Below are 14,892 nucleotides of genomic sequence, written 5' to 3'. Positions count from 1 at the left end.
TCTATGAAGACATGGGTTTTCAGGAGGACCCAGATCGAGAGGCCATCGAGATGCAATGTGCAACTGTAAAATCCAGAGTCACTTATACACCTTTGGACCTGTGCGACTCGCAAGATTTAAGAGCCGCTGCGGAGTGTGGCAAAAATGTTGAGGTTAGTAAAAACACTATAGACAATTATCGTGTATACACAGTTATCATACTTTTAACTAATAGCATGTCCTTTGCTTTCTGTTTGAACCATAGAAAACAACTGCAGAAAGATGCACTAGAGGGGTCTACGTCAAAGGTTAACAACGTACATTTTTACTCGTTATGCTGTTCCAGACAGTCAAAGTATTACAAGCCAGAACAAAGAGCAGCGTAAGAATTGTGTCAGCACTTACATTAGCACCGATTATGAAAAGCAAACGCCTGGCGTACCCTACGACGCCATATGGCCTGTTAAAGGTTTTGCGGCAACAGGTGTGAACACGTGTTAAACGTGACTATTATAACCTGTGTTACGGGCATAAAATTAATGAGCCACAGCAGGAGGCTCAGGCTGTCTGTACAAGTCGTATCCTGAGCGTCCAGAGTTATAGGCGGGGGAAGCGGAAAGTCAAGTCTAGAGCTATTGAGAGTATAGCTATAAAAATATCAAAGCTTGTAACGCTGAGACCTTGTAAAAGGAACAACTCTGAGTAATATGTGTAACGTTTTGTGCTATGTATATGCCGTCAAAAGGCCTCAAGGAGTCCAGCAGTCTTATGTTTTTTATGTTTAATAAAACGAGCTTACACTAAACAAATGTCTTTCATTTCTTGGTTGCTGTGTGTGACAACATGACGGGGGTGCTTTAAGGAGGCTTTACTATGATGCACATAGGGTTGGAAGCTTCGGTGGCTCCAAAGCTCTACTTAGAAGAACACGAGTTGAAAATGAGCCTTTAAACCGATCAAAGGTGAAGATGTGGTTAGCGGGGGAAGAGGCGTATTCACTCCACAAACCAGCCAGGAGACGTTTTAAGAGGAGGGCCACAGTCGTTGGCGCACAGCTAGATTATCAGTGGCAGGCGGACATAATCAGTCTTCAAGATCTAGCAAAACAGAACAAGGGAGTGATGTATATATTTACAGTCTTAGACGTATTGTCCAAGTATGCCTATGCAGAGGCGTTAAACAATAAAAGTGATAACATCTACACTGCCGCCTTTGAAGACATCTTTGCAAGAGGTCGAGTACCTCAAAAAGTACAATCAGACACCGGAAAGGAATTTTTAAACACACCTTTTCAGAAATTATTGAAGGAACACGTTGTAAAACATTTTGTAACGCACACAGAGGTAAAAGTGGCGGCTGTAGAGCATTTTAACAGAACTTTAAAATCAAAGATGTGGCGATATTTCACAGCCAACAATACCTACAGATATGTGGATGTTCTACAGGCTTTTATAGATGTTTATAATGCCAGTTACCATAGTACAATCAAAATGGCCCCGGTGGAGGTAACCGCTGATAATTCGTTAATGGTGTGGAAGGAAAACCGTGTACAGCAGTCGTCTTGCATTGAGAAGGGGATCATGTCCGGGTTTCAAAGTTTAAGGGTGTCTTCACCAAAGGCTATCAACAGACATTTAGCAATGAGATATTCATAGTAAAAAAATGTGGAGCTTAAAAAAGGGGTATATATTTAAAGTTCAAGGACTATGCTTGAGAAGAGGTAGTGGGTGTCTTTTACACCGAAGAGTTACAAAAAGGTGCCCTACGATGTGAACAGGGTGTACAGGGTTGAAAAGGTTCTGAAAAGGAAAGGCACTGGAGCTAAGAGACAGGCGCTGGTCAAATGGCGGGGGTGGCCCGAGAAATTTAACAGTTGGGTTTTGGACAGCTCACTGCACGGGGTGTGAGGTTGTGCTGTAAGCACCACGATGGAGAACGCACCTTTCTAGATTACGCTGCCGTCCAACGCTTCGAACGGCATGTTCCCCGGCAATCAGATTTCTAATTATACAGTGAAACTGGCAAAACCGGTGGACCTGATAGGGCCCTGGGAGGTGACCCTAATTGAGATACAGCACCCTAGAATGTGGAATACATTTACAAAGCACGAGGCTAAATTTACTATAAAGCGTGAGCAGGACCCTCCGAGCATCCATGTGGGATTTCCTCATGGCTATTACCCAACCGTTTCCTCGGTGGTCAATGCCATCAACAAATCTATAGGAAGCATTGAAACGTATGCGAATATACATCTGGTGTCGGATAACATTAGAAGAAAAGTGTTCCTTAAAGCCCCATAGCTCAGTACAGTGTTTAACTGTTCAGGTAAATTACAAAGGGCTTTACGAACCATACAACATGTGAAAAGGCTGGTGGATCCACACCCCACGTGCCCCGATATTAACGGTGGATTTTATACACTCTACGTATATAGCGACATCGTAGATCCTCAGAGGATAGGGAATAGTTATTCGCCGTTGTTGAGATGGGTCCCGATGGAGGGCGAAAATAACACAATGGTTAATATACAACATCACAAACCCGACTTCGTGGCAATTTCCCAAAAACATTTTGACACTATAACCATCATGATCTATGACGATCAATCAGAGCGGGTGGCCTTTAAATACGGGAAAGTTATTGTTACGCTTCATTTAAGGCCGCGCTGTGACGTGACTATTAGGCCATCGCAATGGTCATTATGAAAACGTACGGGGATCCGTCAATGTACAGGGATTATTACAGAGTTCAGACCGGCTATGGGAGGGGGGTGGTAGGGGAGAATCACCGCCCTACTTTCAAGGAGCCCCACCCCATTATATACGGGGCCGGATTGGGGGGCTTCTTTCGGAGTTTGTTTAGAAGAGCCACGCAAATCTTGAGACGGGGATACGAAACTGCAAAACCTCACGTTAAAACGGCTCCCACGGACTTAGCCCATGACGTCATGGGCTCTGTAACGCCGGCTGTCGCCGAGCGCATGAACAAACAACCCCAGGCAGGAGCAGGGTTGTTGTACAAGGCCCGCACTGGTGTTAAAAGGAAGCGAAGGGCTTTGAGGCGTAGGGGCCCGCCAATGTCGTATAAAAAACAGAGGACTTCTTCAAAAGGCCCACACAAAAGAAGAGATGTAAGACAGAGGAGATCTTCCAAGAATAAGAAGAGACTGCGTTCTAGTGCAAATATTTTTTAAAGCCGCTATCATGGCCTTCGTACACTGTGCCTCGGGTGAATGTGCCAAATCAGAGCTAGATCTGTTTTCTCTTAAACCCACACAGACCAGCATCGAGAACAGTTTTTTCATGGAAGTATCGCCTCTAGCTGCTCTGACACCTCTAGCGTCGATAGTTTTGTGTGTCGGGGTCAACTGATATGTATTTGCATCTCAACAACACTCTGTTACACCTCGTCTGCAAAATAACCAAAGCAAACGGCACCAACATCGAGAATGATGCTAAAGTGGCGCTGATCGCATACCCCATCGCCACCATGTTTAATCAAGTGGACATTAACCTGGGCGATCGACTCGTCGCGCAGAGTGATAACATGTACGCCTACAGGACCTACATAGAGAGTATTCTACATTACAGTCACAAAGCCCTGGACACACAACTTTCAGCAGGACTCTTCTACAAAGATACTGAAGCGCCTTTTGAGGACAGCGTTGGGCGGCTCCAACGCTGGTTAAAAAAAAAAAAAAAAAACAGCTACGTCGCCGGCAGAAGCAATTTGATTTCCTGGGGCACATACATTCAGACCTTTTCTTACAACATAAGCTTCTAATCAACGCTATAGATCTTAAGATCAAACTTAATTGCAACAAGGACGCATTCCGTCTCATCAGCGGCGAGGCGGAACAGTATAAACTGGTTATATTGTCCGCAAGTGTTTGTAAAGAGTGAAAGTGTCACCGAGCGTCAAACTGGCCTATGCTGAAGCTTTACAACTATCAAACGCAAAGTACGCCATTGAAAGAGTGGCTCTGAAGATATTCAGCATCCCTGCAGGTACTAGATTAAAGCAGCAGCAGAATCTATTTCTGGGACAGTTACCGAAACTCATCATCATAGGGTTTGTGGGCAATACAGCTTTTAGAGGACTCTATACCTCGAACCCTTTCAACTTCAAACGCCACAATACCAACTACGCCACTTTGGTCCACGAGGGCGCCGTTATCCCTGCATAACCATTCACTCTGAGTTTTGGATCATCCAATTTTGTCAGGGAATATCCCTGACTGGTCTTGATAACGGGGAAACATCTGCAGGACTCAGGAGTCGTCGTTTCAAGAGAGGGGTATGGGGCTGGCTACACACTGTTTGCGTTCGACCCGACGCCTGACGTGGAAGATGGTAACCACTACAACTTGATCAAAAACAGAAATCTAAAAGCTGAAATACGTTTTACACAGGCGTTGGCTACCAATGTGAATATGGTTGTATTCTCGGTATTCAACAGCGTTATCCAGGTCAATCACGCCCAGCAACTTATGTTTGACTATCATTAAAAGATTGTAAAATGGACACTACTCAGATACGTGACTTCTTAAGTACGCATAGATACGTTAAGAAATACTTTTTAGGTGTATTTCCTAGCGATGGGCTACCTGAAAAGATAGGCCCGGAAAGACCTTGCACCCTAGTCTTTAACACCGACCCGCATTACAAGGGTGGTACACATTGGGCTGCCATGTTTCTCGATGTTGACAAGGTTATAGTGTTTGACAGTTTAGCAGAGTTTCCCCGAGCATGACATTTATACAAAACCGATATTAAAATATGTAAAATAAAAAAAGCATCACCCACTGTTGAGTATAATAAGCGGCATGTACAGGATTCTCTAGCCATCACATGTGGGGAACATTGTATATAGTTTGTTAGTAAAATGTCTGAGGGTACGACGTTTAAAAAATGTTTTAATCTGTATTCCGCTGATCTAGTAAACAACGACGGCATTGTTATGAAATATGTGAATGAAAAGACTAGGCCCCTGTCGAGCATTGTTATAACAGAATACGGTGTATGTCAAAAGTTTAAGGCCTTGTAAAGCCTCTATTTGCACTGATGACTGTATAAAATAAAAACATTGTAACATGAAATCCGACTGCATTTTTATTCCTCCATCACACATTTTAAAACCTTTATTTTTTTTAAAAGATGTCAGACTACTGATGAAATGTTGAAAGTGTTTATTAGAAACAGTTTTCACTACAAACATGTACACGGGTAAAAAAAAAAAAAATGAAGTAAAAATCTTTCAACACACAACCCTTTTAACAAAACTGTACAATGGTTCAAATTTCAGGATTACATTAGAGCGGTAACCATGTGTTCATTTTGAACAGTCTCTTTTTAAGCGCCAGTTGTAGAGCGTTGCAGTTCCTAGACGGTGTTAGCTGAGGAAAGAAAGGCGACGTCGGCACGATGGGACTCCAGGGAGGGATCTTTCAAACTTTCAAGCCTTCGCCGGTGGTCGGCGTTACCGATGATTGTGGAAGGGATGTTGAGTTCCACAGCGGCGCTTTGGAACCGATTTAAAACCCAACACTCTAGAAGACTACAGACTACGCACTGGTATTTTCCCCCCTGACTTCCCAGTCACTTACACGCCTAAAACAGTCCCCAAAGCTTATAAAAAGACCCCTTAAGAAGACTTTTATAACATTTATACTCTAAACCTTGTAATATAAGGTCACCACAATGTCTGCGCGGCTATGGCGAAATTTAGACCTCCTAAAAATGCAGATCACAGCCAGCCCCATGAAAAGAAAAGCTATCCTATGCGCTGCTTCGGACGATTTAGTGGCGGCCATTTCAGAAATAGCCCTAAACACCCTAAAAGGTAATGTTCCGATATCAACGAGCCAGTTCCGGGTGCTGGAGAAGAAGCATCACATTATTAAGAAGCTCAGCAATAAACGTGCGCCGCTCCTTTCTAAAAGGAAACTGGTCAAACAGTCTGGAGGTTTTATAGGTTCGCTGCTGGGTATAGCTATAACCTCAATAACGGGTCTCCTGTCAAGGACATGATGGAGCACTCCCAAAAAATGTACCTTGTGCCTCACAATCAGCTGGAACAGTTGGGCCTTTCGCCCGCCGACGTCTGGGAAATACGCAGAAACGAGACACAGCGTCTCGATGCGGAGATCAAAGCCATATTGCACCAAACCGATTTAAAACCACACAACAAAGCGGGGCTTTACTCAGGAGCCCTGCAAAACTTTTTACGGTATTACAAGCAGCTAAACGCTGGGAAAAAAAACAAAAAAAACTAACTCTGTACGCACCCACCAAGAAACAGCCAGCAGCAGACCCAGTAGCGCCTCAAGACCCGGGACCGCCACCCACCATGGACGCCTTTGTCGTAGACCTTTTAAAAAAATATAAGTCAGAAGTATAGAGGGGCTGCTCAAATGCTACTCGATAAAATGGCTGCTACTAAAGATTTGACCTCTTGGAACGACAGGGGTGAATTTGTTATTAATTTTTTACAAGGGACAGCCGGTTGAGGATCACACATGTACGATCTGGTCAGAGGTCTCACACACATTAAAACCGTATCAACACAAAACGCTCCTAGCGGATGGGATCAGTTCCTAAGCGCCGCTGCAGAACTCAACATTCCCTCCACGACCACCGGCAAAGGCTTGAAAGTTTGAAAGATCCCACCCCTGGTGTTTTTACCAGGCATCCCATTGTGATGACGTAGCCTTACTTTCCTCAGCTAACACCGTCTAGGAGCAGCGACGCTCTACAACTGGTGCCTAAAAAGAGACTGTGCAAAATGAACACATGGTTACCGCTCTAATGTAATCCCGAAATTTGAACCACTGTACAGTTTTGTTAATAGGTTTGCGCGTCGAAAGATTTTTACTTCATTTTTTTTTTTTACCCGCGTACATGTTTGTGGTGCAAACTGTTTCTAATAAACACTTTCAACATTTCATCAGTAGTCCGACATCTTTTTTTTAAAAATGGTTTTAAAATGTGTGTTGTGGGAATAAGAATGCCTAGTCTGATTTCATGTTACAATGTTTTTTATTTTAGACAGTCATCAGTACAACTAGTGGCTTTACAAGGCCTTACACTTTTCACTTACACCGTATTGTGTTTTAACAATGCTCAACAGGGGCCTAGTCTTTTCATTTACATATTTCATAACAATACCGTCGTTGTTTACTAGATCAGTGGAACACAGATTTTTAAAAAATCTAAACGCCATACCCTCAGACATTTTACTAATGAAAAATATACCATGTTCCCCACATGTGATGGCTAGAAAATCCTGTACACGCCGCTTGTTATACTCAACAGTGGGTGCTTCTTTTTTTTACATATTTGAATATCAGTTTTGTATAAATGTCATGTTCGGGGAACTCCGCTAAACTGTCAAACACTACAACCTTGTCTACATCGAGAAATATGGCAGCCCAATGTGTACCACCCTTGTAATGCGGGTCGGTGTTAAAGACTAGGGTGTGAGGTCTTTCCAGGCCTATCTTTTCAGGTAGCCCATCGCTACCCTAAAAGTATTTATTAGCGTATTTATGCCTACTTAAGAAGTCACGTACCTCAGTAGTGTTCATTTTATAATCTTTTAATGACAGTAAAACTTAAGTTGTCAGGTGTGATTGACCTGGATAACGCTGTGGAATACAGAGAATACAACCATATTCACATTGCTAACCTGTGTAAAAAGTATCTCAGCTTTTAGATCCGTTTTTGATCAAATTGTAGTGGTTACCATCTTCCAGGTCAGGTCAAACGCAAACAATGTGTAGCCAGTCCCATACCCCCTCTTGAAACGACGACTCCTGAGTCCCGCAGATGTTTCCCTGTTATAGAGACCAGTCCGAGATATTCCCTGACAAAATTGGATGTTCCAAAACTCGGAGTGAATGGTTTTACAGGGATAACAGCGCCCTCAGGGACCAAAGCGGCGTAGTTGATATCGTAGTGTTTGAAGTTGAAAGGGTTTGAGGTATAGAGTCCACTAAAAGCTGTACTGTCCACAAACCCTATGATGATGAGTTTTGGTAACTGTCCCACAAATAGATTCTGCTGCTGTGTTAATCTAGTACCGGCGGGGATGCTGAATATCTTCAGAGCCACTTTTGCAATGGCGTACTTTGCGTCCGATAGTTGTAAAGCTTCAGGATGGGCCAGTCTGACGCTCGGTGACACTTTCACTTTCTATACAAACAGACCTGCGGACAATATAATCAGGTTATACTGTTCGGCATTGGCGCTGATGAGACAGAATGCATCCTTGTTGCGGCTGAGTCTGATCTTAAGATCTATACCGTCGATTAGAAGCCTATCTTGGCAGAAAAGGTCTGAATGTATGCGCCCCAGGAGATCAAATTGCCTACTGCCGGTGGCGAAGCTGGCTCTTTTTTTAAAACCAGCATTAGAGCCGTCCAACGCCGTGTCCTCAAAATGCACTTCAGTATCTTTGTAGAAGAGTCCCGCTGAAACTTGTGTGTCCAGGGCTTCGCGACTGTAATTTAGAATACTCTGTATGTAGGCCCTGTAGGCGTACATGATATCACTCTGCATGATGAGTCGATCGCCCAGGTTAATGTCCACTTGATTAAACATGGTGGCGATGGGGTAGGTGATAGGCGCTACTTTAGCATCATTCTCGATGTTGGTGTTGTTCGCTTTGGTTATTTTGCAGACGAGGTGTAACAGAGTGTTGTTGAGATCCAAATACATATTCGTTGACCCAGACACATACAACTATCGGCGCCAGAGGTGTCAGGGCGGCTAGAGGCGATACTTCCATGAAAAAACTGTTCTCGATGCTGGTCTGTGTGGGTTTAAGAGAAAACAGATCTAGCTCCAATTTGGCACATTCACCCGAGGCACAGTGTATGAAGGCCATGATAGCGGCTTTAAAAAATATTTGCACTAGAACGCAGTCTCTTCTTCTTGGAAGATCTCCTCTGTCTTACGACTCTTCTTTTGTGTGGGCCTTTTGAAGAAGTACTCTGTTTTTTTTAATAAGGCAATGGCGGGCCCCCATGCCTCGATGCCCATCGCTTCCTTTTAACACCAGCGCGTGCCCTGAACAACAGCCCAGCTCCTGCCTGGTGTTTGTTCATGGCCTCGGCGACAGCCGACGTTACAGAGCCCACAACTTCATGGGCTATGTTTGTGACAGCCGTTTTAACGTGAGGTTTTGCAACTTCATATCCCCATCTCAAGAATGGCATGGCTCTTCTAAACAAACCCCGAAAGAAGCCCCGTACATAATGGAGGCCCCTTGAAATTAGGGCGGTGATCCCCCATAGCCGGCCTGAACTCTAAAATAATCCCTGTACATTGAGGGATCCCCGTACGTTTTCATAATGACCATTGTGATTGCCTAATAGTCACCGTCACAGCGCGGCCTTAAATGAAGTTTAACAATAACTTTCCCGTATTTAAAGGACACCGGCTCCGATTGATCATCATAGTGTCAAAATGTTTTTGGGAAATTGCCACGTAGTCGGGTTTGTGATGTTGTATATTAACCATCGTGTTATTTTCGCCCTTCACCGGGACACATCTCAACAACGGCGAATAACTATCCCCTATCCTCTGCGGTTCTACGATGTCGCTATACACGTAGAGTGTATAAAATCCGCCGTTAATATCGGGGCACGTAGGGTCCGGATCCACCTGCCTTTTCACATGTTGTACGGTTCCTAAAGCCCTTTGTAATTTACCTCAACAGTTAAACACTGTACTGAGCCCCGGGGCTTTAAGGAACACTTTTTTTTCTAACGTTATCCGACACAAGATGTATATTCGCATACGTTTCAATGCTTCCTATAGATTTGTGGATGGCATCGACCACCGAGGAAACGGTTGGGTAATAGCCATGAGAAAATCCCACAAGGATGCTCAGAGGGTCCTGCTCACGCTTTACAGTAACATTAGCCTTGTGCTTTGTAAATGTATTCCACGTTCCAGGGTACTGTATCTCCATTAGGGTCACGTCCCAGGGCCCTTTCAGGTCCACCGGTTTTGCCAGCTTCACCTTATAATTAGAAATCTGATTGCCGGGGAACATGCCCTTCGAATCGTTGGGCGGCAGCGTAATATAAAAAGGTGCGTTCACAGCGCAACCTCACACCCCCGTGCAGCGAGCGGTCCAAAACCCACCTGTTAAATTTCTCGGCCACCCCCGCAATTTGACCAGCTCCTGTCTCTTGGATCCGATGCCTTTCCTTTTCAGAACCTTGTCAACCAAGTACACCCTGTTCAGATTGTAGGGCACCTTTTGTAACTCTTTGGTATAAAAGACACCCGCTACCTCTTCCCCGGCTTAGTCCTTCAACTTGTAAATATATACCCCTTCTTTAAGCTCCACACTTTTTACTATGAATATCTCATAGCTAAATGTCTGTTGGTAGCCTTTGGTGAAGACACCCTTCAACTTTGAAACCCTGCAATGATCCCCTTCTTTTAAAACCGGTTTCTTGACCCTCAATGCGAGACGACTGCCGTACACGGTTCTCCACATCATTAACGAATTGTCAGCAGTTACCTCCATGGGGGCCATTTTGATTGTTCTATGGTAACTGGTATTATAAACATCTTCAAAAGCCTGTAGAACATCCACGTATCTGTAGGTATTGTTGGCTGTGAAATATTGCCACATCTTTTAATTTTAAATTTCTGTTAAAATGCTCTACAACTGCCGCTTTTACCTCATGTGTCCGGTATTGGGCTGCGCTCCAGTATTTATCCGCTGCAGGTAGCCACGCATTGTTTCACCAGTTAGTGATACACACAGGACTGCTGCACTGTAGCGCAGCCGACGGTTCCGTAATATTCAGATAACGCAGAGTCAGAGGGGGTATTTCAGCGATTCTCTCCTTAACCAGCACATATATCAATCTCCCGATACAGATGTAGCCTGGGTGTAACTCATAGACATCTTGCCCCGCAACACACTGATTCTCGTTCTAAAAGTGATTAAGTATGGAGGGTTAAGTAACACTGTTATGGTCTGTTATCCACGACCTTTTTTAAAAATTATTTTAAAACAACTTTCGGGGGGGCTAAAGACGTAATTCTTTTATGTTTATAATAAATATCACACATAGGTCTTTCCATGTCAAAATAGGTACATAGCCCCTACATGCGTTTGAGTTATGAGCAAGGCTCAGAACAGTATTGGATCTCATTGACCGCTTCTACCAAGATCTTAATCATAACGATGTGGACCCCTTCCTTCACACCCGACGACCCATACACCACCCTTAACCTATATACCTTGTGCTGGTCTAAACTGCTACATATGTTCTGAATTGTTCTTGCAGTGTACGACTCGTATAGACAGCCGTGAGCCTCCTGCTGTGGCTCATTAATTTTATGCCCATAACACAGGTTATAATAGTCACATTTAACACGTGTTCACAACTGTTGCCGCAAAACCTTTAACAGGCCAAATAGCATCATAGAGTATGCCAGGCGTTTCCTTTTCATAATCGGTGCTAACGCAAGTGCTGACACATTTCTTACGCTGCTCTTTGTTTTGGCTTGTAATACTTTCAGACTGTATGGAACAGCATAAACAGTAAAAATTTACGTTGTTAACCTTTGGCGTAGACCCCTCTAGTGCATCTCTTTCTGCAGTTGTTTTGTACGGTTCAAACAGAAAGCAAAAGACATACTATTAGTTAAAAGTATGATAACGGTGTATACACGATAATGGTCTATAGAGTTTTTACTAACCTCAGCATTTTCGCCACACTCGGCGGCGGCTCTGAAACCTTGCGAGTCGCACAGGTCCATTGGTGTATAAGTGACTTCGGATTTTACAGTTGCTGGTTGCATCAGGATGGCCTCTGGATCTGGGTCCTCCTGAAAAACCATGTCTTCAAAGATCGGCAAATTTGGTGGTGTTACACCTTCTTCAGCATCTTCAGTGTTGAAGTTGACTGCATCACTTAGTTCGTCTTTTGAGGCTTCGCTGCTATCAACCTTGATGGGTGATATCAGTTGCGGCAAATCCTTGAGGCTGAGCTTTTCAAGCCATTGGCAGAGTTCCTCGTGCAACCCAGTAACGTCGGAACTCCCATCTTTAGGGGGCAGTCTGCTGTGCATTCTCATCCAACGGTGCGAGGGTCCGATTGTATCTATTGATAGGATTCTGGGCTTTTCTGGCAATAGGATTGTATCTCTTCATATTGCCTGGACACCATATTTCAACACTAGATCACGGTTTGACATGCGGCTCTAACCACTCCTTATATGTATTTGACGGTTCAAAAAGGGAGTACGCCTCTACAACCTATAACGATCACATGCTCACCTTGACGACTCTAATACACTGCTGGGTAACACGTGCTGCTAACCGCATGTCACGGCTTTTGCACCATTTGACAATCCCCTCTTTTTTGATTATCCAACAGTGAGGAGGTGTGGCCTGCCCGCCCCTTCTCCAGCCTGTGAGGGGACCCCCCCAAGCAGCCACTTAGTCCTGAATGTCTGACATGTCCAGACCTGTCCTCTTAGGCTCTGAAACCGGTTGCACAACACCAAGGCCTTCATTTTACACAGCAAAAAGACCAATACCCAGGGGCTAGGACCCTGGCACATTGATAACACGTGACACCTCTACACCTACGTCTGTTCCCGGGTGGGCTCTCTGGGGTAGCGGAAGTCCCAGTAGTGGAAGTGATGTCATTTCCAGGGCGGGACAACTGTCACTTCCCAGTTGATGAGGAAAGGTATCCCCTCCTACTACTTACATCTAGCAAGTGCATTATTCCTCTTGAATAAAAAAAATAACACTAGCATCAAAGATCATACACTTTTATTTCAAACACTTTTTTTTAAAAGCATGAAATATTTCTGTAAAAAAAAAAAAAAAAAAAAGTATCTTCATGCTCAAAGTGCAGAAACGTTTACATTTTCAGTGCGTCTGTGTAAAATACAAGGAAGTAAACAAAGTGTTGATAGGGTGCTCACTGCAGCTGCAGCCTTATGAAAAATTAGGTTTTTGCGTTAATGAAGATATCCACACAAAATGTCCCCTAAACGTTCACAAAAGATGGTATAAATTTGTTTTTGGCAATAACTAGAAGCTTTGAGAGCGGACAAGATACACGACATACCTTTAAGGATTCTGTAGCTTTTCGCAGTTCTTTGATAACGGATGACAAAGCCTCTGGATTGATTCCTTGCTCACAGAGTCGCACACAAATAGTGAGAGTGTCCGCATCCAGGCCAGTGTTCAATATTTTAGATATCTCAAGTAAAACTGCAAAAGCAATTAAAGCATATGTAAGTAAAACTGTGACATTTCTATAAAAAAAAAATCTATAATTCTTTATGTAGCCTTTAGGTAGATAGGCAATGTAAACATGATAATGCATCACAAGAACGTAGTTTTTTCAGATCTTATGTTTATTTATTTATTTAAATGCTTATTTAGCCCAAAATTGGGGTTTGAATTGGACCTGCGTGCGAACCAAAATGGCAAATCTCATAATTGCCCTTTTTAAGCTCATGCAGAGTGGAGTAGTCCTCATGAGCTACCTTGAGTCCAATACAACACCCAAATTTAAACATGTTAACCTCATGGTGTATTCAAACCTGATAGCATCACTAACTGGCAGCACTATAGTCATGTGAAAGCGGCCTTTTTTTCCATAGGTTGTGAGCCAGCACACAGAAATCACAGACGTGATCAAGGTTCACAGACTTAATTTCAGACTATACAAAATGGATAGCAATGTAATGTTAAAATCTGTGTCATGGGCCTAAAAGTGGTGAAAATAAGGATAGGTCGAAACCAGATCTTCCATCCTTAAGGAGGCTGCCATGCGAGGCTGTATGTGGCAACTCTTGCAGCATATATGTTGGAATAGTCTGGGGCAGGTTTTATCCTAAGGAGTGGTGGGTGTGCCCAGAGATTATCTGGGAACTGTTTAAGTTAAAAGTAAAGAACACAATTTCAATTACAGCAGACAGATCAAGGCTTGCTCTAAAACTCCAGAGCAAGAGTAGTCATTAGTCAAATCATATATGCTTCCAGTTGCCAAATTATTCATATTTTATCTGAGCGAGACTGAAGTACACGACTCCACTCGAAGTACAGGCAACTCACACAATTAAAAGCTCTCTTAAACAGAGAACGCCAAATTAATAAAGCAATCACGCTTAAAGGTTCAAGCTCTGTTCAAAAAGCAGCAATAAGGAAAACCCACTGCTGTAACTACATTAAAAACAGAATACAACACTGCCATGCAAGAGACAATTTAGAAGTCAGGCCACCCGAAGCAGGAACCATTAATACTCGTGGTGTGGCCATCAACCTAGAATGCTTACATCAGGACCAATCAAGTATGTGATTATATTTAACGTTTATTTACAACTACTGCCGAAATGGCTATTCCCACTGCATGTAGAACTAAATTAATTATGTTATTAGAGTTTACCTGAAAAGGGTAGATCGTTTTAAATAATTAACAAGCATATAGTTGGATGTGTGCCTTGAATACATTTTAGCAGCTGGAGTTAAAGGTCAAGGAAATTCAGGAATATTACCAGTTTGAACCCGTCCAGTCAAAGGTTGAGAAACTTTGCAACTGAAAAAATACCCCAATTAGCATAGTACTATAACCTTTCAAACACTTCCAATACATTATAATCCCCTGCTTGCTTCCCGTCCACACACTATACCAGAGGTATCTGATTTCTATTAGGTCTGTAGTCAACTCACTCAAAGGCAAACATGCCTATAAGTACTGACAAAAAAAAACATGTCCCTGTGTCAAACTGTGGGAAAATATTTTCTGTGACAACATAGCTGCCAAGGTTCCAAATTGCTATCCTTGACATTTTCATAATTTCAGTGTAATTATGAGTGACATTTCAGTCACTGTGAGTGACACTTTCTCCCGAGCAATGG

The 14,892-nt window shown here is 43.2% G+C and overlaps 1 protein-coding gene across 1 annotated transcript in view; it reads right to left on the bottom strand.

Moving 5' to 3' along the window:
• MZT1 (mitotic spindle organizing protein 1) overlaps positions 1-14,892 on the bottom strand; it is a 63,289-nt gene that overhangs the window by 17,433 nt on the left and 30,964 nt on the right. The window contains exon 2 of the mRNA XM_069205290.1: positions 13,094-13,239. Within this exon, the coding sequence (XP_069061391.1) occupies positions 13,094-13,239 (146 nt within the window). The remainder of the gene's footprint in view (positions 1-13,093; positions 13,240-14,892) is intronic.

The sequence above is a fragment of the Pleurodeles waltl genome, chromosome 8, assembly GCF_031143425.1.
Source record: "Pleurodeles waltl isolate 20211129_DDA chromosome 8, aPleWal1.hap1.20221129, whole genome shotgun sequence".
NCBI classification, from domain to species: Eukaryota; Metazoa; Chordata; class Amphibia; order Caudata; family Salamandridae; genus Pleurodeles; species Pleurodeles waltl.
Note: the sequence above shows the minus strand (reverse complement) of the source record. Positions and strands in the feature narration are given on the sequence as shown.